The sequence below is a fragment of the Chelonia mydas genome, chromosome 3 (assembly GCF_015237465.2).
Source record: "Chelonia mydas isolate rCheMyd1 chromosome 3, rCheMyd1.pri.v2, whole genome shotgun sequence".
Taxonomy (NCBI): Eukaryota; Metazoa; Chordata; order Testudines; family Cheloniidae; genus Chelonia; species Chelonia mydas.
Window position 1 is genome coordinate 65,981,475 of NC_057851.1, and position 24,140 is coordinate 66,005,614.

Sequence of the window (24,140 nt, forward strand, 5' to 3'; positions counted from 1 at the left end):
AGGAAAGGCCTCCAGACAAGAGAGGTACCTCTTGAACCAGGGGATCCCGGCATACTTCCAAGGGGGAAAGCTTCCAATCGGGGAGGACGGGAAACAGGGAAGCGTAAGGTAATAGGGAGGGAAGAGTAACTAAAAGTTGTTTTTTTTAGGGGGAGAAAATTAATGGAAATGGCTAATCACTACTAATGTAACTTACCTTAATGAGAGTATCTCTAAAGGTCAAGGAGGAAGAAGGGCTCTGATCCGGATTCTGTCCCAGACCAAAGGCGGTTCAGAAGGAACTGAAGGCGGTTGGACTGCACAGCACTATATATAGATGCTGCCCACAGCGTGAGATGGGAGGAGCGCATGTGCGGCCCTATGGGCAATGCTACCAATCTCTGATCCCAGGCGCAGCACCTACAGTGCAGCATCCATAGAGACACTACTCAAAGAAGTCATGTTACCCATTTTCATACATGGGGAGGAACTCAAGACATTCCTTTTGAGGAAAGGATAGATATTAGTTTTTAAAAGGGTATCTTAATTTACCCTGCAGTGGCTCTCCCTGATGAGACCAGATACAGCTGGTGAGGGACACATATTGCAGGTAAGAGTCACATGGTGCACAGTGTCTGATTAATCTCAGCCCTGGCAAAGAAAAGAGACCCCATCAGATCACTTGTGTTCCAGGCCTGTTACCTTCACAAATCAATAGTCCAGTGCAGAAAAGAGTTGTGGAAGAGCTCTCTCACTGTGGACCCTTACAGAATCCTAGAAATGCAGGGCTGGAAGAGACCTTGAGAGGTAATTTTTTCCAGCCTCCTGCACTGAGGAAGGACTTGCTTATTGATGGAGCACTTTTGGAACTTCAGATTTGCATACTTGCCTGTTCCATCATGCTAGCTGGGGGCAGGGAGACTAAAATAAGGAGTGTTGTGAGGGCTCTTAAAGGGGGAAGCCACACCGCTAGCTGGGGAAAGTGGAAAGAAAGCCAGTTTGGCAACAGGTTGGTCCCAAAATTCTATGAGCCCCTGAATATCCTGAAAACAGGAACACACATGTGACTTCTCTCTGAAGATGACATTTGTTTCATTGATTTTTTGGAATTCTGCTCTTCTGGAGAAAAATTGACTACACTATTTTAATCAATCAAACTAAGCCAAATGGGAACAGTAAAAGTGCATATATAATGAAAATTTAGACTGATTTTTAAAATGTTCTATTTTAAAAATTTAAGGTGATATTAGTAGAACAGGTAAAAATATTTGCTGAAAAATATGACTTCTCACCTAGAAATATTTTTTCCTCTTCAAACTACCAGTGGAGTTCCTCAGGGATCAGTTTTGGGACCAATCTTATTTAATCTTTTTATTACTGAACTCGACACAAAAAGTGGGAGTGTGCTAATAAAGTTTGCGGATGATACAAAGCTGGGAGGTATTGCCAATTTAGAGAGAGACCGGGATATCACACAGGAAGATCTGGATGAGCCTGTAAACTGGAGTAATAGTAATAGGATTAAATTTAATAGTGAGAAATGTAAGGTCATACATTTAGGGATTAATAACAAGAATTTTAGTTATATGCTGGGGACGCATCAATTAGAAGTAACGGAGGAGGAGAAGGACCTTGGAGTATTGGTTGATCACAGGATGACTATGAGCCGCTAATGTGATATGGCCGTGAAAAAAGCTAATGCGGTCTTGGGATGCATCAGGCAAGGTATTTCCAGTGGAGATAAGGAGGTTTTAGTACCGTTATACAAGGCACTGGTGAGACCTCACCTGGAATACTGTGTGCAGTTCTGGTCTCCCATGTTTAAGAAGGATGAATTCAAACTGGAACAGGTACAGAGAAGGGCTACTAGGATGATCCGAGGAACGGAAAACCTGTCTTATGAAAGGAGACTCAAGGAGCTTGGCTTCCTTAGCCTAACCAAAAGAAGGTTGAGGGGAGATATGATTGCTCTCTATAAATATATCAGAGGGATAAATACCAGAGAGGGAGAGGAATTATTTAAGCTCAGTACCAATGTGGACACAAGAACAAATGGATATAAACTGGTCATCGGGAAGTTTAGACTTTAAATTAGACAAAGGTTTCTAACCATCAGAGGAGTGAAGTTCTGGAATAGCCTTCCAAGGGAAGCAGTGGGGGCAAAAGACCTATCTGGCTTTAAGATTAAACTCGATAAGTTTATGGAGGAGATGGTATGATGGGATAACATGATTTTGGCAATTAATTGATCTTTAACTATTCATGGTAAATAGGCCCAATGGCCTGTGATGGGATGTTAGATGGGGTGGGATCTGAGCTACTACAGAGAATTCTTTCCTGGGTATCTGGCTGGTGAATCTTGCCCACATGCTCAGGGTTCAGCTGATCGCCATATTTGGGGTCGGGAAGGAATTTTCCTCCAGGGCAGATTGGAAGAGGCCCTGGAGGTCTTTCGCCTTCCTCTGTAGCATGTGGCACAGGTCACTTGCTGGAGGATACTCTGCTCCTTGAAGTCTTTAAACCACTATTTGAGGACTTCAATAGCTCAGACATAGGTGAGAGGTTTATTTCAGGAGTGGGTGGGTGAGATTCTGTGGCCTGCATTGTGCAGGAGGTCAGACTAGATGATCATAATGGTCCCTTCTGACCTTAATATCTATGAATCTATGGTCAAAAACAACTGACCAATAGAAGTTTTGAATGTGTTTATGACTGTATAGCACCTTGAGCTCTGGAAAAGCTTTTTTGATAAATTTGAATAAATACATTCAAATACATTTTAAAGAGAGTTCAGTTTCCTTCTGAATTTTTAAATCATCAAGTTAAATCTTCTGGGATCTCAGCACATTTCCAGTAACTATAAATTATACACAATGTAATTCTTCCAGTTAATATTTTCTTTGTCTCAGATTTTTTTTAAATCTCAAGCACAATTACTATGTATTTCAGTCAAGAGCTACTTTTTCCCCTGTGAAAATTTTATTTTGAATTCAAAAATCTCTATACAATGTTATCTAATTAGTTACTTAAAATATTTTCCTGATTGGCAGTACAAAATAACTTAATACACCTAAAGAAAGAGCGGTCAAGCTTATGCTGCACTGAATTCACAAGCCTCAATCAGAAATAAAGTCTCTCTGGACCAGTGATACTCAGACCTCAGTGGTTCAGGAGCCAACGTAGCAATCAACATTACCCAAAAGAGCCACAGTAGAGTGAATTTGTTTCATTTACTATAGTACAATATATTCATATTTAAACAGTATGACAGGAAATATTTTGTGTGTGTGTGTGTGTGTGTGTAATTATTCTCACAGCAAAATAACTTACCAAGTATTATTATTGTATCAACTACAATTGGTTAACAACACAGTAAAAGCATCCTGACTGGTTAATAATTAAAGCACACAGTTTTAATATTATGTGCTGCAGAGAACTGCAGGAGACACATAAAAGAGCCACTTGTGGCTCAGGAGCCTCAGTCTGAGTACCACTGCTCTGGACTGAAACTTTCCCAGGACCAGTGCTCTCTATTAATTTATCATTCTGTTTGAAGACCATGTTCTAACAATTCTTTCTCCTTCTTGTAGTTTTCATCAGTCACTCTGTTAGCCAAACGGTTCTGAAATTTCTGCCTGCTCTCCGGCAAGCCCATTCCCTGCCTCAAACTCAAAGCAATAATAAAAACACATGGAAGCAGGAGATTCAATGCTCAACTGTTACATTTGGCTGCAAGTATTTTTCAGAGGACTACATATGACTAATTGCTACGGCCGGGAAGAGTACAAATGGGCAGCTAGCTTTAGGAGAAATAAGGGTCACATGCCGACCAATATGGAAGAATTTAAAATAGCTGTACTGAAGGAAATCACCTTTCCACACTGAAGAAGTGCACAATGAGAATTAGGAATTCTAACATTTGTAAATAAATAGCTAAATAAGGTAACAGAAAATCAAGGAACACATTAAAAAAAGGTAACAGGTTCCTGTCTTTGAATCCCTAGCATTAATTCTTCAGGACCTGAAGAAGGGCTGTATGTAGCTCAAAAGCTTTTCTCATTCACCAACAGAAGTTCATCCAATAAATGATACTACCTCACACACCTTATCTCTCTAATATCCTGAAACCAACACGACTACAACAACAGTTCAGCATTGTCAGATAAAACTGAAGTTTGTGTAAAAGTAAAGAAGGGTTTTGTAAATGGAGAAAATGGTATTCCAGAAGGAATAGACAGATTAAAGCAACAAGCCATATTCAGAGTGACTAATTCCCAAATCCCAGCCAAGGAGCACTGAATGCCCCCTTAGTCTAGCTATAGCAATGTCAATTGCTAACAGAGGGAAAACCCATATTCAGAACTAAGCTACTGTCTTTAGCACCACAACATTAATAAACCTAAATTCAATAAATTTACCTTTCTTGCAGCGTGGATGTCAAAAAATGGTTTGTTTCGAACACTGAATGGTTCCTGTGCTTTGTCAATAAGACCATTCTTCATCTTTTCATGTCGTGGAAATATAATCTCTTTTTCTATACATGCTAGTCGAATGTTAAAATCACATTCTCCAACTGGCTGTCCCTGCCAAGTTAGACAAAAAATAATATAAAATACCTAAATGTTTATCAAATTATGATTAGACTGAAGTTTGCCTTACAAAATATTTAAAAACAAAATATTTATAAATACACAGATACACTGATTATCATCAAAACATAACAAAATATACATATTCCTGTCAAATTTCCCAGCTTGCACATATTTCTCTAGGGCTGAAGAGGTTTGATGCCCTATCTATCCAATGATAGCTTATTTTGAAAAAAATGTCCTGCTAAACTTGTGTGTTCAAGAACTAAGAGACCAAGTAATCTAAAATTGATGATTTAATAAGTATAGACTTGTGTAAGATAACCATAACAGTATTTTTAATATAGTGCTGTTTTAATATTATTTAGTCCACTTTGTTCATAATTGTTAACGACAACTAGCTGACAAGATAACTTGCAAAGCTAACTCAAACCCTTGCTTCGTGTGTATTACAAACACCTTTTGTACCAAGAAGTAGAGATTAGCATTTTTGTTATAGAAAATGAAGTTGAACACATTGTAGATTAGAAAATCTGCACACACAAAAAAATAGTGTTCCATAAGGACAGCAAAAACTAGTAGAATAGGTTATTGCTCAGTCATAAAGGGTACTAAAGTTCTTGTTTAATTCTCAGGTGTTAAACTGTGGCCTTTCAAGAGCTGAAAGATATTACGCATTTTATATCCTTCTTTACTCTTTTGGTGTAATATATCAGATAAGTAAGGCAGTTCAAAAAAACACACCTGGAACATTAATAATTATAATGTGGTTTGTTATATTTAGAGTACTAGCAAGTGGTAACTTACTGTAGCTGCCATTAACTGAATAGGAACAGATTATGTAGAAATGTAACGCTAATTTTAGAAATGTTAATTTCAATCAAATGGGTCAATTTTATAGCAATACAAGACATAGTTCATGCTTTAGCATTATTATGTCCAGAGTCTAAAATATTTGAGACTTACTTTGCCAAGTCCATACCCCATTCTGCCTCTTCCTCCTTCACTTTGAAAAATAATGTACATTTTTTCACAAACTACCCCTGCAAAATTTCCTTCTGCAGTGAACAAGGCACAAAAATTTGACCATAAACTATGAAAGCTTTAGAAAGCTATAAGAAATGAAAATAGGAAACTGGAATACGATAGGAATAGGAAACTAGAATAGGAAACTAGGACAGAAAATATGTTGTCTCTCTATAAATCCATGGTACGCCCACATCTTGAATACTGTGTGCAGATGTGGTCGCCCCATCTCAAAAAAGATATATTGGAATTGGAAAAGGTTCAGAAAAGGGCCACAAAAATTATTAGGGGTATGGAACGGCTTCCGTATGAAGAGAGATTAATAAGACTGGGACTTTTCAGTTTGGAAAAGAGATGGCTAAGGGGAGATATGATTGAGGTCTATAAAATCATGACTGGTGTAGAGAAAGTAGATAAGGAAGTGTTGTTTACTACTTCTCATAACACAAAAACTAAGGGTCACCAAATGAAATTAATAGCAGCAGATTTAAAACAAATAAAAGGAAGTATTTCTTCACACAGTGCACATTCAACCTGTGGAACTCCTTGCCAGAGGATGTTGTGAAGGCCAAGACTATAACAGGGTTCAAAAAAGAACTAGATAAATTCATGGAGGATAGGTCCATCAACGGCTATTAGCCAGGATGGGCAGGAATGGTGTCCCTAGCCTCTGTTTGCCAGAAGCTGTGAATGAGCGACAGGGGATGTATCACTTGATGATTACCGTTCTGTTCATTCCCTCTGGGGCACCTGCATTGGTCACTGTCGGAAGACAGGATACTGGGCTAGATGGACCTTTGGTCTGACCCAGTAGAGCCATTCTTATGTTCTTAGAATAGCAACATTTATTCTTTTTTAAAAAAAAAGGACTATCAGAAGTGGCCATCTTTGTGATCAGTAGAAGTATCACCCAATTCCCAAATCAAAAGGCAGATATAGGAGCAGAAGGAGAACCTAAACTATTAAAGAGGGAAAGATTAATAACCATTTCTCAACAAAAATATGAGAGGGATGGCACAGCATCAACATGAAAGGAGCATTTGTCATCTCATTTTTCTGATTATTTTTTTCCATTTTAAATGAAGGCCTAGTTGAATTAATGAATAGTTAGGGTAGGGAAAATTCTAGAAGCAAGAGTGAGCAACACTCTCACATTATTCACTTCATATAAGGCAGGCTATAGCTGTGGGATCTAATTTTAGGCACTGGCACTCAAAAAAACTACCACTCCATTGTTCATTCAAGCCAGTCTGTGTGGAGCATACATGAAAACACATCTACATAATGACTGACCTTGTCCACTCAGAGGAAATTTAATGGTTAACTAAACACAGATTTATTTTCTATTTACAATTTGTGAAAGTACAGGGCATCACCACCTTGATCTCTGCAACAAGTTACGGAAGAAAAGACCTGATTCTCAATGAGTCTTTTCTGGTTACATATTTTGAAGTTCAAAAGTTGAAGTTCATTACCCTATTAGTCTGCTACTTTTCCTAAAACCACTTCCCTGCTCACTCATCTCTAACAAGAACTTCAAAAAACTAGGTTTAACTAATATTTTAAATCTTTTATCCTGAAATAAACAGGAAATTGTGTTCACACAATTTTACAGTTAATCATTTAAAAGGGTTTTACAGTAGTGGCATAAATTGTTTTGAAGCCATTAGTAGCTAGCAATTTCAATTCTTTTATTTGATTCCATATGAAATCTTCTAATCACCTAATTCTCTCTGCCATAAAGAATCCCTTTCCTTCTCACACCTACTCTGAAGTAATTATCTCCCACAGTTCTGACACTAACATTTTTATTGCAAAGCTAGTTACGGTACATTACCACTGGTTTCCTTATATAAAGGTCAAAGCTAGACTGATGTAAGAGTCTATGTGGTTCAGAAATCATGGGAAATAGCTCGGAAATCATTCATCAATCACTCAAGTAAAAAAATTGGGATGGGTTTCACTCTCTCAAAGCATCCACTTTTAGAAAGGAACAGAAAATTAGCATAATTCTGAATTTAAATCAAGGACATATTGAATTCAAGTATTGTTGAGAGAGAGAAATACAAGACAGACATGTCCCAGACTGATCTTAAGTCTCCAAATGATAACATCCAATTTAAAAAAGAAGACCCCAGCTTTTAGCAAAAAATAGTTAGAGGTAACATCGCCTGTAATAAATAACTTGAAGGAAAAACTAAAACTTGGAGATTGTGTAAATTCCCTCTTACAGTGAGAAAGAGATATTTTAAAACTGTTTTCCAAAAATATATAATGTGTTTTAGAATCCATTCTGGACATTTAACACTTGACATGCCTCATTAGACATGTATCAGATTTTTTTTTAGACCTATAAGTATCTGAGTACCTAAAATGACTTCAGGATTTTGCAAGTTCTGATAATTTGTGAAGGGAGGTTGTTATTGGTTCAGTGCTGCTTGATGATATGGCACTTTAGCTGTGTTTAACGTGTTAATTAAAAAGGTTTTAAATTCTAGTGCAGACACTACACACTTGTTTTGTTCCATGAAACAAATGTTTGTTGTGATAGTGTATTTTAGGGTTAAACACAACTAGCAAGAAACATATTTGTCCATCTACACTAGAATTGGCAATTGTGTTAGCATGGGTTAATTAATGTGTAAAACCATGAGTAAAAACTTAAGTTGAGACATGCCCCCACAAAGAAAAGAAGTCTACTGAATTAACACCTCTTCCTAGCTAAGGCCTGGTCTACAATACAAGGTTAGGTCGAATTTAGCCGCTTTAGGTTGATTTTATAATGAATGTGTCTACACAACCAACCCTGTTCCGCCGACCTAAAGGGCCCTTAAAATCAACTACTGTACTCCTCCCTGACGAGGCGAGTAGCACTAAAATCGACCTTCCTGGGTCGAATTTGGGGTAGTGTAGATGCAGCGCTGTGCAATTCGATGGTATTGGCCTCTGGGAGCTATCCCAGAGTGCTCCAGTGTGACCACTCTGGACAGCACTTTCAACTCTGATGCACTAGCCAGGTACACAGGAAAAGCACTGGGAACTTTTGAATTTCATTTCCTGTTTGGTCAGTGTAGTGAGCTCAGCAGAACAGGTGACCCAGAATGCAGTCCCAGAATCACAAACGAGCTCCAGCATGGTGCGAACGGGAGACCCTGGATCTGACTGCTGTACGGGGAGAAGAATCTGTGCAGGCAGAACTCCAATCCAGCAGAAAAAATGCTGATATATATGCCAAAATCCCACAGGGCATGGTGGAGAGAAGCTACACCAGGGATGCACAGCAATGCCACGTGAAAATTAAGGAGCTCAGGCAAGCCTACCAAAAGACAAAGGAGGCAAACGGTCACTCTGGGTCAGAGCCCCCGACATGCTGCTTCTATGATCAGCTGCATGCCATTCTGGGGGAGGGGACCTCGCCAGTACCCCAACACTCTCCGTGGACACCTACAAGGTGGCAGCCTCACGCAACATGGATGAGGAGGAGGAGGAGAATGCACAGCAGGCAAGCAGAGAATCCGTTCTCCCCGGCAGCCAGGACCTTTTCCTCACCCTGGAGCCAATACCCTCTCATGGCCTACTGTTCCTGGACCCTGATGGCAGAGAAGGCACCTCTGGTGAGTGCACATTTGTAACGACACTACAGGGGTTAAAAGCAATTGTGTTTAATGTTTGATTTGCCCTGAACAATCGGGATGCATTCGTGGCCAGTACAGTTAATGGAAAAGTCTGTTTATATGTCTGGGGATGGAGCGGGAATCCTCCAGGGACATCTCCATGAAGCTGTCCTGGAGGTACTCTGAAAGCCTTTGCAGGTGGTTTCTGAGGAGGGCTGCCTTATTTCATCCTCTACGGTAGGACGAAAGGGCATTTTACCATACCAAGCCAGTAGCAAGTGGTCTGGAATCATTGCAACACAAAGCATGGCAGCGAACTGTCCTGGGTTATGGTCGCATTCATGCAACATTCGGCCTTTATTTTTCTCTGTCAGCCTCAGAAGAGTGATATCATTCACGGTCTGCTAGTTGAAATAGGGCAAGTTTTGTAGGGGAACAGTAATCCCCTCTGTTTGGTGATCCCCAACACATTAGATCCCGGGCATGCTCTTCTGTTTACGCTTGGCTAAATGGGATCATCCCAGAGAATAGCCACGCTGGAAGAGAGGTGTGCTGCACATCCATCCCAAAACTGCAGTCCCTCCTTTTAAATGGCAAACACAACTGGCATTGGTTGCTATGGGAAAGGAGGGCGCTGCAGTTTTAAACCATTCCCACATGTTATGAATGCAGAAGAAGCCAACCTCACAAACCATTTTGCTTACCATGGCTGCCTGCAAACCAAATTCTGTTGCCCAGCCGTTTGTGATATGTCACCATACCAGCAGGCACTCAATATAAAAGGCAATATAAAAGGCAAAATGCAATCTTGTACCTAAAACACATGTGCTGTCTGCTGTGAATTGCTTGATTCACTGTGAAAGAGTCTCCCTTTTGTTCTCAGGAATGTATCTTCTCTGAACTCTCCCTTTTTTTTACCCCTGCAGCTGCAAATGTTTTTGTGCTCCCCGCACCAACTCTGTCCCTGAGGTTATTGCAGATTAAAAGGCAAAAAACACGCACTAGCGATGACATGTTTTCAGAGCTCATGCAATCCTCCCGCACGGATAGGGCACAGTTGAATGCATGGAGGCATTCGATGGCAAAGGCCAGGAAAGCATACAGTGAGCGTGATCATAACACACAGGAGGAGATGCTGAGGCTAATGGGGGAGCAAACGGACATGATGAGGCATCTGGTGGAGCAGCAGGAAAGGCAACTAGACTACAGATCCCCACTGCAGTTACTGTGTAACCCGCTGCCCTCCTCGCCACGTTCCATATCCTCCTCACCCATATGCCCAAGAACGTGGGGGGGGAGGTTCCTGGCATCCTGCCACTCAACTTCAGGGGATGGCCCAACCAACAGAAGGCTGTCATTCAAACAGCTTTGATTTGTAGTGTGGCTACAATAAGCAATGTGGCCTTGTCCTTCCCTCCTCCCACACCCCACCCCATTATCAAACCCTTTGTACACCCGGGCTTCCTTTTACTAGTCAGAGTTGCCAATGATCTCAAGTTTTTTTAAATAAATAAAGAATGAATGGATTCAGAACAATAGGGACTTTATTTCCTGTGCCAGCTGTGGTCGAAGGGGGGAGGGGGACTGACTTACAAGGAAGTACATTCACCAAAGGGGGTGGCTTTGCATCAAGGACAAACACACACAACTGTCACACCATAGCCTGATCAGTCAGGAAACTGCTTTTCAAAGCCTCTCTCATGCACAGCTTCGGTGTGCTCTTCTAATTGCCCTGGCGTCTGGCTGTTCAAAATTGGCCACCAGGCAATCTGCCCCAACCTCCCACCCCGCCATAAACGTCTCCCACCTACTCTCAAAGATTTTATGGAGCACACACCATGCAGCAATAACAATGGGAATATTGCTTTCACTGAAGTCTAACCTACTCAACAAACTGCACCAGTGCCCTTTTAAATGCCCAAAGGCACATTCTACCACCATTCTGCACTTGCTCAGCCTATAGTTGAACTGCTCCTTACTACTGTCCAGGCTGCCTGTGTACGGCTTCATGAGCCACAGGAGCAATGGGTAGGCCGGGTCCCAAAGGATAACTATTGGCATTTCAACATCCCCAATGGTAATCTCCCAGTCTGGGAAGAAAGACCCTTCTTGCAGCTTTCCGAAGAGCCTGAGGTTCCAAAAGATGCGAGCGTCATGCACCTTTCCCGACCATCCCACGCTGATGTCGGTGAAACGGCCCTTGTGATCCACCAGTGCTTGAAACACCATTAAGAAGTACCCCTTGTGGTTTATGTACTCTTTGGCAAGGTGGTCCAGTGCCAAGATGGGGATATGCGTTCCATCTATCGCCCCACCACAGTTAGGGAACCACATTGCAGCAAAACCATCCACTATGCCCTGCAAATTTCCCAGAGTCACTACCCTTCTTAGCAGAAGGGTTTTGATTGCCCTGCTACTTGGATCACAGCAGACCCCATGGTAGATTTGCCCACTCCGAATTGATTTCCGACAGACCAGTAGCAGTAAGGCGTTCCAAGCTTCCACAGGGCTATCGCCACTTGCTTCTCATCTGTCAGGGCAGGTCTCATCTTGGTATTCCTGAGCTTGGGGGGGAAGGGAGAAGGGGAAGCAACTCACAAAGTTCCATGAAAGTGGCATTACGCAGTTTCGCAGCCACTGGGAATCATCCCATACCTGCAACACTATGCGGTCCCGCCAGGCTGTGCTTGTTTGCCGGGCCCAGAATCAGCATTCCACTGTATTAACATGCCCCAGTGCCGCCATGATATCCCAATTGCCACATCCCGTGCTTTCAGGAACGTCTGTGTCCATGTTTTCCTCACAATCTTCCTCGTGCTGGCGGCTCCTAGCTAGGCTCTGCACATACTGCAGGATAATGTGCGAGGTGTTTGCAATGCTCACAAAAGCAGTGTAGAGCTGAGCAGGCTCCATGCTTGCCATGCTATGGCGTCTGCATGGATAACCCAGGAAAAAAGGCATGAAATGATTGTTTGCCGTTGCTTTCAAGGAGGAAGGAGGGGAGACTGACGACATGTACCCAAAACCACCCGCGACAATGTTTTTGCCCCATCAGGCATTGGGAGCTTAACCCAGAATTCCAATGGGCAGCGGGGACTGTGGGATAGCTACCCACAGTGCACCACTCTGTGAGTCAATGCTAGCCAAGGTATTGAGGACGCACTCCGCTGACCTAATGCGCTTAAGTGGGGACATGCACAATCGACTGTATAAAATCGGTTGCTAAAGATTGACTTCTAATTTCGTAGTGTAGACAGGCCCTAAGCTTTACTAACGTGGTGTAACTCTGTATAATTGTACTGAGAGATCACAGTGCAAGGTGCTATGGTTGTAGTACTTTTATTAACACTGTTTTGTTTTTAATACAACCCCAATCCCCATCAAGGAGAAAAAATTTACTAATGTAATTCTTCTGGTAGGAAGTGGGGAGGCTGAAAGTTGCTCTTCATCAAGCCAAACAACAGATGAATGAATGACACATGGGATGGATTTAAATGGGAGACTATAACTTTATTAATTATACCTCAGAAAGGGACACTATACTTCCTTTCCCCTGCCCCGCCCTCACCTCCTTCTCACATGAGCCATTTACTGGTTCCAGTGAAGGTTACAGGGCTTCAATCAGAAACCAAACAGTAACTCAGAGTAAACCATCCCCGATTTACCCCATGAACTCAGCTCTGTTGTGAAACTTCTCTCCTCCCCTCCCCCTTTCCCTCCCCCACCTAAAAGGGGGTGTGAAGACAGAGGCCACCAGGCGGTGGGAAACAGAGAGTGCATCAGTCTGCGAAGACATCAGGCTCCCCTGCTCATGAGTGCTAAGTCCAACTGCAAAATGCCATATCTCATTTACCTCTGGGCCTTTTAGCCTTTACCCACTCTGGACACCAGATAAGGGAGACACCAGCAACTAACATGGGTACACCCCACACCCACCATGCCTGGTACCCATCTCCTGCCTGACCCAACCCCTGGTCAAGGAGCCCAACGCCAGACCCAGCATTTGACAGATGCACTCCATCACACCTAAAAGAGCTCAGGACCATTGTATCAGATACGCCTGTGTTATCACAGCCCTCCCCAACTTCCATAATTATCCTGGCTACCTCATGGCTCACAGTTTTTCACATCCTGTCAACATGGGCTGACTCAGTGGTCCCACCCACCAAATTCATCTTGTGAACATCTCAAACCAAACCAACTGAGCGCAAGGCCATAACTGCAGAATCAGCTCCCTCTATATCCTAATCCTTAAATTTAATCCAGTGCAGTCCACAAAAATCATTTTTTGCCCAGGTGAATAAGCAGGACATCAGGTGAGTACAGCTCAGCCATCACTGCATGCAGCAGGGAAATGAGCTGGCCCCAGCGCACGCCCCTTCTGCCATATCATCAAAGGCAAATGGTATCAGCTTTGAAGCTCAGTTGTGATACATATTCTGATGTGGCCACCTACTTGTGTGTTCAATGCACAACAAAATGCCCCCAGATACAAACATCAACCCTTCCTCCCAATGTCTCCATCTCAAGCAGGGATTGTATTCCGATGCACCCTGTGTCCATCAGCTGACCTTTCCTCTCTGGCACATGGAAGCTGTTCCTCACCTTGGATCCCTGAACCACAACTTGGTATACGAGGTGCCCTTGCAATTGTGCGTGGCTAGAGACTGTTTAGGCAGTAGGATCTGTGTACCCATCTGCCAGCCTGTGGGTATAAAATAGAAATACTGCTCCCTCCAAGAAGTGGAACTTCCATGAGAGCTTGGCTGGGTCTCATATGCTATCCCAGCTGCCCAGTCCCCATCACCCCTTCTATAAGGCCCCGTTCCCCATGCCACAGAAGCAGCAGCTCCTACTCTCTCCCCCTTAACTGCAGCCATCTGGCTCTGACTTCTGCCACCCCTGGCTGCACAACCTCTGCCACCCTGTCTGCAGGGGCTGTGGAAACTACACAGGTCCATACATGTTCCACCTACTAGTCTGCCCCATTCCTCCCCAATGGGGATGCAATTACACACCCACCCAGAACAGCAGGGAAGATGGGGAAGAAACTTTCAGGCATGGAAGCTCCCTGTATCCTTGCCCCACCACTACAGCAAGCTGCCACTATTGCTGCTAGGGAGGAAGGGGGGGGAGGCTCAGTCCCAGCCCAAGACCTGAGCCCGTGTGGAGACGATGACCCTTCTGAATCAAAGTTCCCAGAATATAAAATCCTTTCAAGCCTTTGTTACTATTTGCCCAAAATGTGCTGGTTCTTTTCCCATGCCTCCTCCAGTGTTGTCCAATGTTTTCTTGCTCCAGATATGGCTAAACAGGAACTGCTTCTTTGCAGGTAACTGGAGAGTAAAAGGCTTTTGAAAAGCCCAGGCTATGTTAAATTAGCTGCCAGGTGCCCCTCCCTTGCCTATCAGCTGGCCCAATCCCCTTTGCCCAGCCAATGGCAAAGCAGAGAACCAAAGGAGGGGAGTGTGGTGGGAAAAAATCACCTTCTGCCATGTATTTTGGACTTCTCTCCTTCCCTGCTGTCCAGTCACAGATTGTCCCCTGCTAAAGATGGTGAAAGGGTATTTTGTCATGTCTGAGCCTATAGTTTAAATAGTCCAAACTAAATCCAAACAAAGCAAATTTTATAGATACATTAAATCAAAATGTATGCCCCCCTACTCCACTTTGAATCTACTGGGTGGGAAATGATGCAAAAAAAATAATTAATTAAATGTTGGACTTCAGGACTTGTAGGCAGCAGACAAAAGACAAACAGTCATGGTAAAGGAGAAAAAAATTCACTAGCCCAATAGGGATGCTTCAGGTAGGAAGTGGGAAGGCTGAAAATTGCTGTTTATTTTGTCGTGCCTGAGCCTACATTGTCCAGCTATACCATAGACATTTTCTTATGGAGAAATGTGTAGATGGCAAAAGTGTGGTATTTGAATGATAAATCCCCCAAGCACAGTGTTTTTAATGGAAACGCTATCACAATGCTGCCAGGTTCTACTTCAATAAAGCACTCTGAGTCTGTGTATCCAGTTGATATTGAGCTTGGCCTGGGATGGACTGAGAATCTCTCTCTTTTTCTTTTTTTTTTTTAATTTGGTCTGGAAATAGACTGCCAGCAGAACATATTCCTTTTTATTCCCCAAATCAGTACCTTAAATAATATGAATAATTCATTACATACTATATACACCCACACAAAATATGCATATAAGTACCACACATGCCTTGATTTACTGAACCGTAACAGAACATATGCCATAACTGCCTTAACAACTTTAACGATTCTGGAACAAGACTATGATATAAACACAGGCTAAAATGTCAGCCTGTGGTAACATTATTACTGACAATTCAAAGCACACACAGCTGACATCTGCATTTCCAAAGAGAAATCCCATCATGTCTCTCCATTTTCAGAGGGCCCTTAAGCCTAATATCTTGAAGTCTATACTAATGGACTAGTACATATTTCTCTTGACAGTGGAATTAATTGCTGATATAAATTTTAAAACTTTATTTATTTAAGATATCTTAATGAATATATGTATTTAAATTAAGTTAATAAATGCGAGGGTGTCTTTTGCCCCCTAAATAAGGTCTATAACATTTAAACAACTTGGCAGTTGAATAATGCATCTTAATTTCTGTATTCTTCTTTTACAAGAACAGAAAGTAAAATATATATGGAAATGAAAAATACTGTAAAACTTAGAACATTAAGGTTTTTAATTTCTAAAAATGAGACAAATGGCAAGACTGCCATTAGAATTTGACAACACATTTTCAGATGAACATTTTCTAACCTTTAGCACTGAATCACTCAACACAGAGACAAGCTAATGGCAAAAAGCCTAAAACATTTAAAATGTTTTATATACTTTATCTGTGGTACCAGGAGGCTACAGAACATGAGATACTGTTGCTCGAGATAAGACTCAAACTAATGTGGCACTAGAATTTATTCAATATTTATACAGTGTGCATTCATATCACAGAACACTGTTGTGAATTCTCCCACCTTGAGAAACAAAAACCCCTGAATAGAACCATGTTACAAATATTTATACTCAAGAAACAAGTTCAGCAATAACTTTCATTTTAAAAGCAATTAACATTCAAAATGACTCCAAATATATAATTTGGTGTTTTACCTAAACTGGGTGTGTTGAACTCATTCTGTGGAAGGGAGAAAATTCCATTTTTAATTATCTTAAAACAATGTACTTTTCATCAAACTACCCCAGGCCTCCCACTGATGTCAATGGGAGGTTTGCACAAACATCAAAGGTAGAATGAGCCTTTTACGTACAAACTAACCAACCACAGGCACTAAAATGTAGTTATCATTGAAATTAGACTATCTGTAAAGTAAAATACTAAATATAAGGCTGGCAGCATCTGGACCTTCCTTATCACTATTTATTTGCTAAGTCCATTAATTGTTCCATACTGCATCACATAGTATGGACACATTCTCACCTACGTCTACAGCCATTTTGGTCATTCGTTTCTCCCTCTTTCCCTATCTTCCTTTCAATGTTTCTCCTTTCTTCATTGCCCTCATCACAGCAACTCTCAATGAAATAGTAATGTTGCCATTAGACTATGGAGTTATTACACCTAATTAGATGAATGACAGCTGGGGAGTTCCCGCCTCTCAGAACCATAGTTACTTTCAGACTGTTTTTAGACGCTGCATTGATTCATCTTCAGTTCATATATAGCATGTCACAGGCACTTATTTTTTAATAAAAGCATCAACTTTGCAGAACCTGTACATCATGAAGGACACAAATATGTCAACCAGGTGAGAGGTTTGATATCACTCATCTAGAAACTAATTCATCAAGACCAAATAATGGAACAAAACAGCTCCACATTATAAATTACCTATTATATGGCTATCTTCCAAAGTCAGTTAAGAGATCTTAATTTACACAATTACCATTGGTTTGTAAGAACCACCTTAAGAAGGGAGCAGCATATTTCACAAATTAATTAGGATAGACCCAAAAAAAAAAGTGTCGACTTGTAACAAGTATTTTTCATAAGGAATTCTTTTTTAAACAAATTATAACATACTGAGCTTTTTGGGGTAAGGTTTGTATCATCTGTGTATTTGAATAGTACTTAGCAGATTATGGCAGCTACTGGTTTATAAATAATAATATAACAATAAGTCAATGACAACACATTCTTTTCCAAAAGAAAGCTGTTTGAGTTTTGCTCACTTTTCTTTTTTTCTGATTTATGTCCTTTGTTAAGAAGGAAACATTTTAAAGCTCACCCCCCACCAGTCCTACACCAGACTATAAGGGTTCCCCCTCTGCGCACGTGCACACACACATACACACACTCTCACACTCAGTCACTCACTGTGCAGGAGAAGCATCTGCAGCTGTTAAGAGTCTCTGGGAATGGAGCAGAAGAGGCCATGAGGCCCTGCCCTCACCTTAGCAAACACTATGCTGACATTTGTAGACACTTCTGATCTAGACACTTGGGACCACTGAGTGCAACTTCTGATTAGCGAGATACATCATGAGAGAATTCAAGAAAAAAGTAGCACTCTAACATTCAGCCCAAGAGATGGGAACGGAGAACAAGGAGGCAGAATGTGGGGAAAGCAAAGACTGTATGAGAGAATAGGCCTGGATTAAGGGCAGACAGAGAGGGAGCAGATAAAGGAAAAAGAGGAAAGAAAAAAAGTAATTGAACTAATAAGACATGCCAAAATTAATCTTATTCATTTTGCTTTTATCTCATGTCCCTTTCAACATCCTCCATCTATTTGTCTATTTAGACTGCAAGCTCTTAAGAGCAAGGACCTATCTTATTGTGAAGTACCTAGCCCACTTTTGCATGCATAATTAATAATGGGGGTTTTTTTTAGAATGTATGTAGAGTTATAATAAATAATGCTGAGAAAAAAATCAGAAGGAATATAAAACCTTATGCTTTGGTGCTTAAGCCAATCTCTCTAAATATTAGGAATTTGGATGCACTGGAAGAATCTGCCTACTGCAGTCTTTCTTGCACCTTCCACTGAAGAATCTGGTGCTGGTCACTATTAAAGACAGAATATTGGACTAGATGGCCACAGGTCTGATGCAGTATGGCAATTCCTATGATCCTACATAGAAAGTGAATGCTGCTAAAAATATTAAAAGAAAACTTTACCAATCTATTTAGCTAGATACCAGAATGCCAAGTAATATCTCATAGGACAAGGGAGACTGTTAAAGAATTCTTAAATTTAAACAGACGTCTTCAGTTTTTTTAAAAAGCTAAAAATGTTATAGAGGCAGTGAAAACGTAGATTATAATCAAGTTCCAGAGAAAATGATAAAGTGCACTGCAAGTGTAATTACTATACTGCCCACCACTTCCAAAGTGTACATAATCATGTGCAACACAGGGCCAGAAAGGGTTAAGCAAATTGCAGACTAATTGACCCAGATTCAACCTTTAGACATATACTGATAGATAATGTAGTGGTTTTGTGTGTTTACAGATATACTGGTAGAACGTAATCAAACAGTTCCCGTCCATTGCTGTATTCTGTTAATTCAGTGATCAAGAGAAGATATTAACATTTAAATGAACTGTAAATATAGTGATATCAACTGTCTTGATTTCTCTTTGAAGTATACAGCAAATCACCTGCAGATGATGGGAGATAGGCAATTGTCTAATGTTAATCAATATAGCTAATTACCAGGGATGTTTAGGAAATAGAAGGTTACTTCAAAAGCCTATTGTTCACCAAGACAACTGCCAAGAGGATGCAAAAAAATCTATAAAAACTCTTGGGACCTGATCCTTTCATATCAGATCTGCTTAAGTTTCGTCCAGAGGAAGTTTGAGTCGTAAGACTGAGATCTTCAGTCCCATCTGGACTGCCCTGATATTGAGTATTTGAACATTGGGACTAAACCTATGGACTAATTCTAAAAAGACTCTGCAACACTCAAGCTCACCATTTCTACTATGAAATTGATCTCAGAACTCTATTCATACCTGTATGTATAATGATCTTTTAACCAATATGCTCTCACTTTTCTTTTTTAATGAATTTTAGTTTACTTAATAAGAAATCGCTGTAAGCATGTATTTGGGCAAGATCTGAAATATTCATTAACTTGGTGGGTAATGTGTCTGATCTTTGGGACTGGCAGAACTTTTTATATGATAAACAAGAGTTTCAATAATCCTCATCATATTTGAGGGAGGGACCCCAAGGCTGGACTGCTTTAAGGGAACTGTGTTTTGGCTTCTGGGTAACCAGTAAGGTATTACAGAAACTCTTTTTGATTGCTGGCTTGGTAAATCCAAGTATTAGAATAACCACCAGTTTTGGGGATTGTCTGCCCCATTATTTGCAATGTGCACTAACTGAGCAATCCCATTGTGGCCCCCCTGGGATCTCGGTCACATCATGTAGCAGAATACTACATTTTTTTAAAACCCTTTAAAAGGGGGACTTGTAAAGGAAGAAAAAAAAATATGGACTTTTTTCCTTACTTGTGATGTATAGAGAAGGCCTGGTATTTTGTAAAAGGTCTTGGTTATGTTTTATTTTTATTTAAAACACACTAGAAATTCAGCTTTTCTCCTAGCAAACTCAATGGATGTCTGAAAAACTAGTAGGATGACATCACAATAACAGAGTGAAACCTGAGTAACTGAAGAGGAAAGGGATTTGTAGGTTAGATGCATAAAACTGATTTTTTTTTTTTAACATCTATAACTCAAACACCTGACAACAGGAGAAAATTACCTGGAAACAGATACAACACCCCTCAAACTTTCTATTAGGATTCTAGATTCATAGATTCCAAGACAGGAAGGGACCGCTGTGATCGTTTAGTCTCACCTCTTGTATAACACAGGCTATAGAACTTCCAAAAATAATTCCTACAGCATATCTTTTAGAAAAACATCCAATCTTGATTGAAAATTGTCAGTGATGGAGAATCCACCATCCATCCAACTCTCTCACTGTTAAAAATGTATGCCATGTTTCTAGATTGAATTTGTCTAGCTACAACTTCCAAGCATTGGATTATGTTATACCTTTGTCTGTTAGATTGAAGACCCCATAATTAAGTATTTGTTCACGCAAATACTTATGGACTGTAATTGAGTCATTCCTTAACCTTCTCTTTGCTAAGATAAATAGATTGAGCTCCTTGAGTCTTATTCCTATAAGGCATGTGTTCTAATCCTTCAGTCATTCTTGTGGCTCTCCTCTGAACCCTCTCCAATTTATCAAGATACTTCTTAAATTGTGGACAACAGAACTAGACAGCATTCCATCAGCAGTCACACCAATGCCAAATACAGAGGTAAAACAACCTCTCTGCTCCTATTTGAGATTCCCCTGTTTATGCATCCAAGGACTGCATTAGCCCTTTTAGCCCGAGCATTGCATACAGAGCTCGTGTACAGCTGATTATCTGCCACAACCCCAAGGTCTTCTTCAGAGTCACAGCTTCCCAGGAGAAGATCTCCCATCATGTAAGTATAGCCTGCATTCTTTGTTCTTAGATAAATACATTTACATTTAGCCATATTCAAACACATATTGTTTGCTTCCACCCAGTTTACCAAATCATCCAGATTGCTCTGAATCAGTGACCTGTCCTCTTCCTTATTTACCTGTACCCAATTTTTGTGTCATCTGAAAACTTTATCAGTAATGATTTTGTTTTCTCTTCAGATCATTAATAAAAATGTTAAATAGTGCTGGGCCAAGAACCAATCCCTGTAGGAATGATACTGGAAACACACCCACTCAGTGATGATTCCACACTTACAGCTACACTTTGAGACCTGTTGGTTAGTCAGCTTTTAATCCATTTACTGTGTGCCATATTAATTTTATATCTTTCTAGTTTTTTAAATCAAGATGTCATGTGGTACAAAGTCAAATGCCTTACAGAAGTCTAATAAGTATATTGCATCAACACTATTACCTTTATCAACCAAATCTGTAATCTCATTAAAGAAAGATATCAAGTTAGTTAAGCAGGCTCGTCTAGAGTGAAAACTTACATTGGCATGGCTATATCTCTATGGGTGTGAAAACACAACATCCCTGAAAGATGTAGCTATGCCAACTTAATTCCCAGCACAGACAGCGCTACACTCAATGGAAGAAATTTTCCACCAATATAGCTACCATCTCTTGGGGAGGTGGATTAACTACAGCGACAGAAGAACCCCTTCCGTTGCTGTAGTGAGCATCTGCACTGAAGCGTACAGCAGTGCTGCTGCAGCATTTAAGCATAGACATAGCTTAAGTGTCCTAACTCCAACTCTCTAGCTCCCCATGGTGATTGCTAGCAAAACAGAAAAGACAAGGTTTCTGTAAACCTAACACTTCCAAGTTGAAAATCAAGCAGGACAAACAATTAAAAAACATCCACAGCAAATTAAAAATATATCAGAGGCCTTCTTTATACAATTTCAAGAAACAAAAAGTGGGGAAAAACCACTTCATCTTACTATCCCCATTACTGGATAACCTTTAAAGGTACTCGCAAAAAGAAAAGGAGTACTTGTGGCACCTTAGAGACTAACAAATTTATTTGAGCACAAGCTTTCATGAGCTACAGATCACTTCAATCGGCTCAAATAAATTTGTTAGTCTCTAAGGTGCCACAAGTACTCCTTTTCTTTTTGCGAATACAGACTAACACGGCTGCTACTCTGAAACCTTTAAAGGTACTGACTTTTCTAGAAATTTTTTTTAAAAGGAGGGAAACATTTAACGTTCCCGCTTTTGCGCTTGAAAATCCTGCATACTGGTCATAATTAGGAAGTAGTCTTTAAAGGAAAGCTCCAGGGTAATTCAAAAGATAACCCAATTATATCTAATAGTGTGAAAGCACTGAAAGTATCGAAGTTTTAAAGTCAATATAAGGCAAATATTAAATCACTTAACAGTTGGTTAAACCAGTGAAATAATTATTTACGAAATTTACAGCTGAAGTACAATAATTTCCTTCTGCCCTAATGTGCGTAAGACTCAACTCTTGCTGGGAACTATCATTAAAATGGCAGCCTCCGTGGAGAGAACTCTGATCCCACGATACTAAGACATCATTTCTAGGGCTGTTGATTAATTACAGTTAACTCACACAATTAAGTCAAAAAAATTAATCGCAATTAAAAAAATTAATCGTGATTAATCGCAGTTTTAATCGCACTGTTAAACAACAGAATGCCAACTGAAATGTATTAAATATGTTGGGTTTTTCCCCACATTTTAAAATATATTGATTTCAATTACAATACAGAATACAAAGTGTACAGTGCTCACTTTATATTATTATATTTTATTACAAATATTTTCACTGTAAAAATGATAAACTAAAGAAATAATATTTTTCAATTCACCTCATACAAGAACCATAATGCAATCTCTTTATTATGAAAGTGCAACTTACAAATGTAGATTTTTTTTGTTACGTATCTGCACTTGAAAACAAAACAATGTAAAACTTTAGAGCCTAGAAGCCCACTCAGTCCTACTTCTTGTTCAGCCAATTGCTAAGACAAACAAGTCTTTACATTTCCGGAGATAATGTTTCTTGTTTACAATGTCACCTGAAAGTGAGAACAGACGTTCAACATGGCACTGTTGTAGCTGGCGTCACAAGATATTTACGTGCCAGATGAGGTAAAGATTCATACATCCTTTCATGCTTCGGCCACCATTCCAGAGGACATGCTTCCATGCTGATGATGCTTATTAAAAAAATAATGCGTTAATTAAATTTGTGACTGAACTCTTTGGGGGAGAATTGTATGTCTCCTGCTCTGTTTTACCAGCACACTGCCATATACTTCACGTTATAGTAATCTCGGATGATGACTCAGCACATGTTCATTTTAAGAACACTTTCACTGCAGATTTGACAAAATGCAAAGAAGTACCAATGTGAGCTTTCTAAAGATAGCTATAGCACTGAACCCAAGGTTTAAGAATCTGAAGTGCCTTCCATAATCTGCGAGGGACAAGGTGTGGAGCATGCTTTTAGAAGTCTGAAAAGAGCAACACTCCAATACGGAAACTACAGAACCCAAATCACCAAAAAAGAAAATCAATCTTCTGCTGGTAGCATCTGACTCCGATGATGAAAATGAACATTCATCAGGCCACACTGATTTGGATCATTATTGAGCAGAACCCGTCATGAGCATAGATGAATGTCCTTTGGAATGGTGGTTGAAGCACCAAGGGACATATGAATCTTTACCGCATCTGGCACGTAAATATCATGCGACGCTGGTTACAACAGTGCCATGTGAATGCCTGTTCTCACTTTCAGGTGACATTGTAAATAAGAAGAGGGCAGCATTATCTCCTGCAAATGTAAACAAACTTATTTGTCTGAGCAATTGGCTGAACAAGAAATAGGACTGAGTGGGCTCTAAACTTTTACAGTGTTTTTTTTTTAATGCAGTTATTTTTTGTACATAATTCTATATTTATCAGTTCAACTTTCACAATAAAGAGAGACTGCACTACAGTATTTGTACTAGGTGAATTGAAAAATACTATTTCTTTTGTTTTTTATAGTGCTAATATTCGTAATAAAAAATATAAAATGAGCACTGTACACTTTGTATTCTGTGTTGTAATTGTAATCAACATATTTGAAAATGTAGAAAACATCCAAAAATATTTAAATAAATAGTATTCTATTATTTTTAACAGCATGATTAATCGCGTGATTAATTGTGATACATTTTTTAATCACTTGACAGCCATAATTATTTCTAAAAAGAAAAGGAGTACTTGTGGCACCTTAGAGACTAACCAATTTATTTGAGCATGAGCTTTCGTGAGCTACAGCTCACTTCATCGGATGCATACTGTGGAAATTGCAGAAGACATTATTATATACACAGACACCATGAAACA

General features: G+C 40.1%; 1 protein-coding gene across 4 annotated transcripts in view; it reads right to left on the reverse strand.

Annotated features, from left to right (window-relative positions):
* RNGTT (RNA guanylyltransferase and 5'-phosphatase) overlaps window positions 1-24,140 on the reverse strand; it is a 449,575-nt gene that overhangs the window by 242,722 nt on the left and 182,713 nt on the right. For 3 of the 4 annotated variants that reach the window (XM_037894454.2, XM_043542650.1, XM_037894455.2), the window contains exon 11: window positions 4,398-4,562. The exons of the other annotated variant lie outside the window; for it this stretch is intronic. In XM_037894454.2, coding sequence (XP_037750382.2) covers window positions 4,398-4,562 — 165 coding nt within the window. The remainder of the gene's footprint in view (window positions 1-4,397; window positions 4,563-24,140) is intronic. 4 annotated transcript variants of the gene reach the window in all.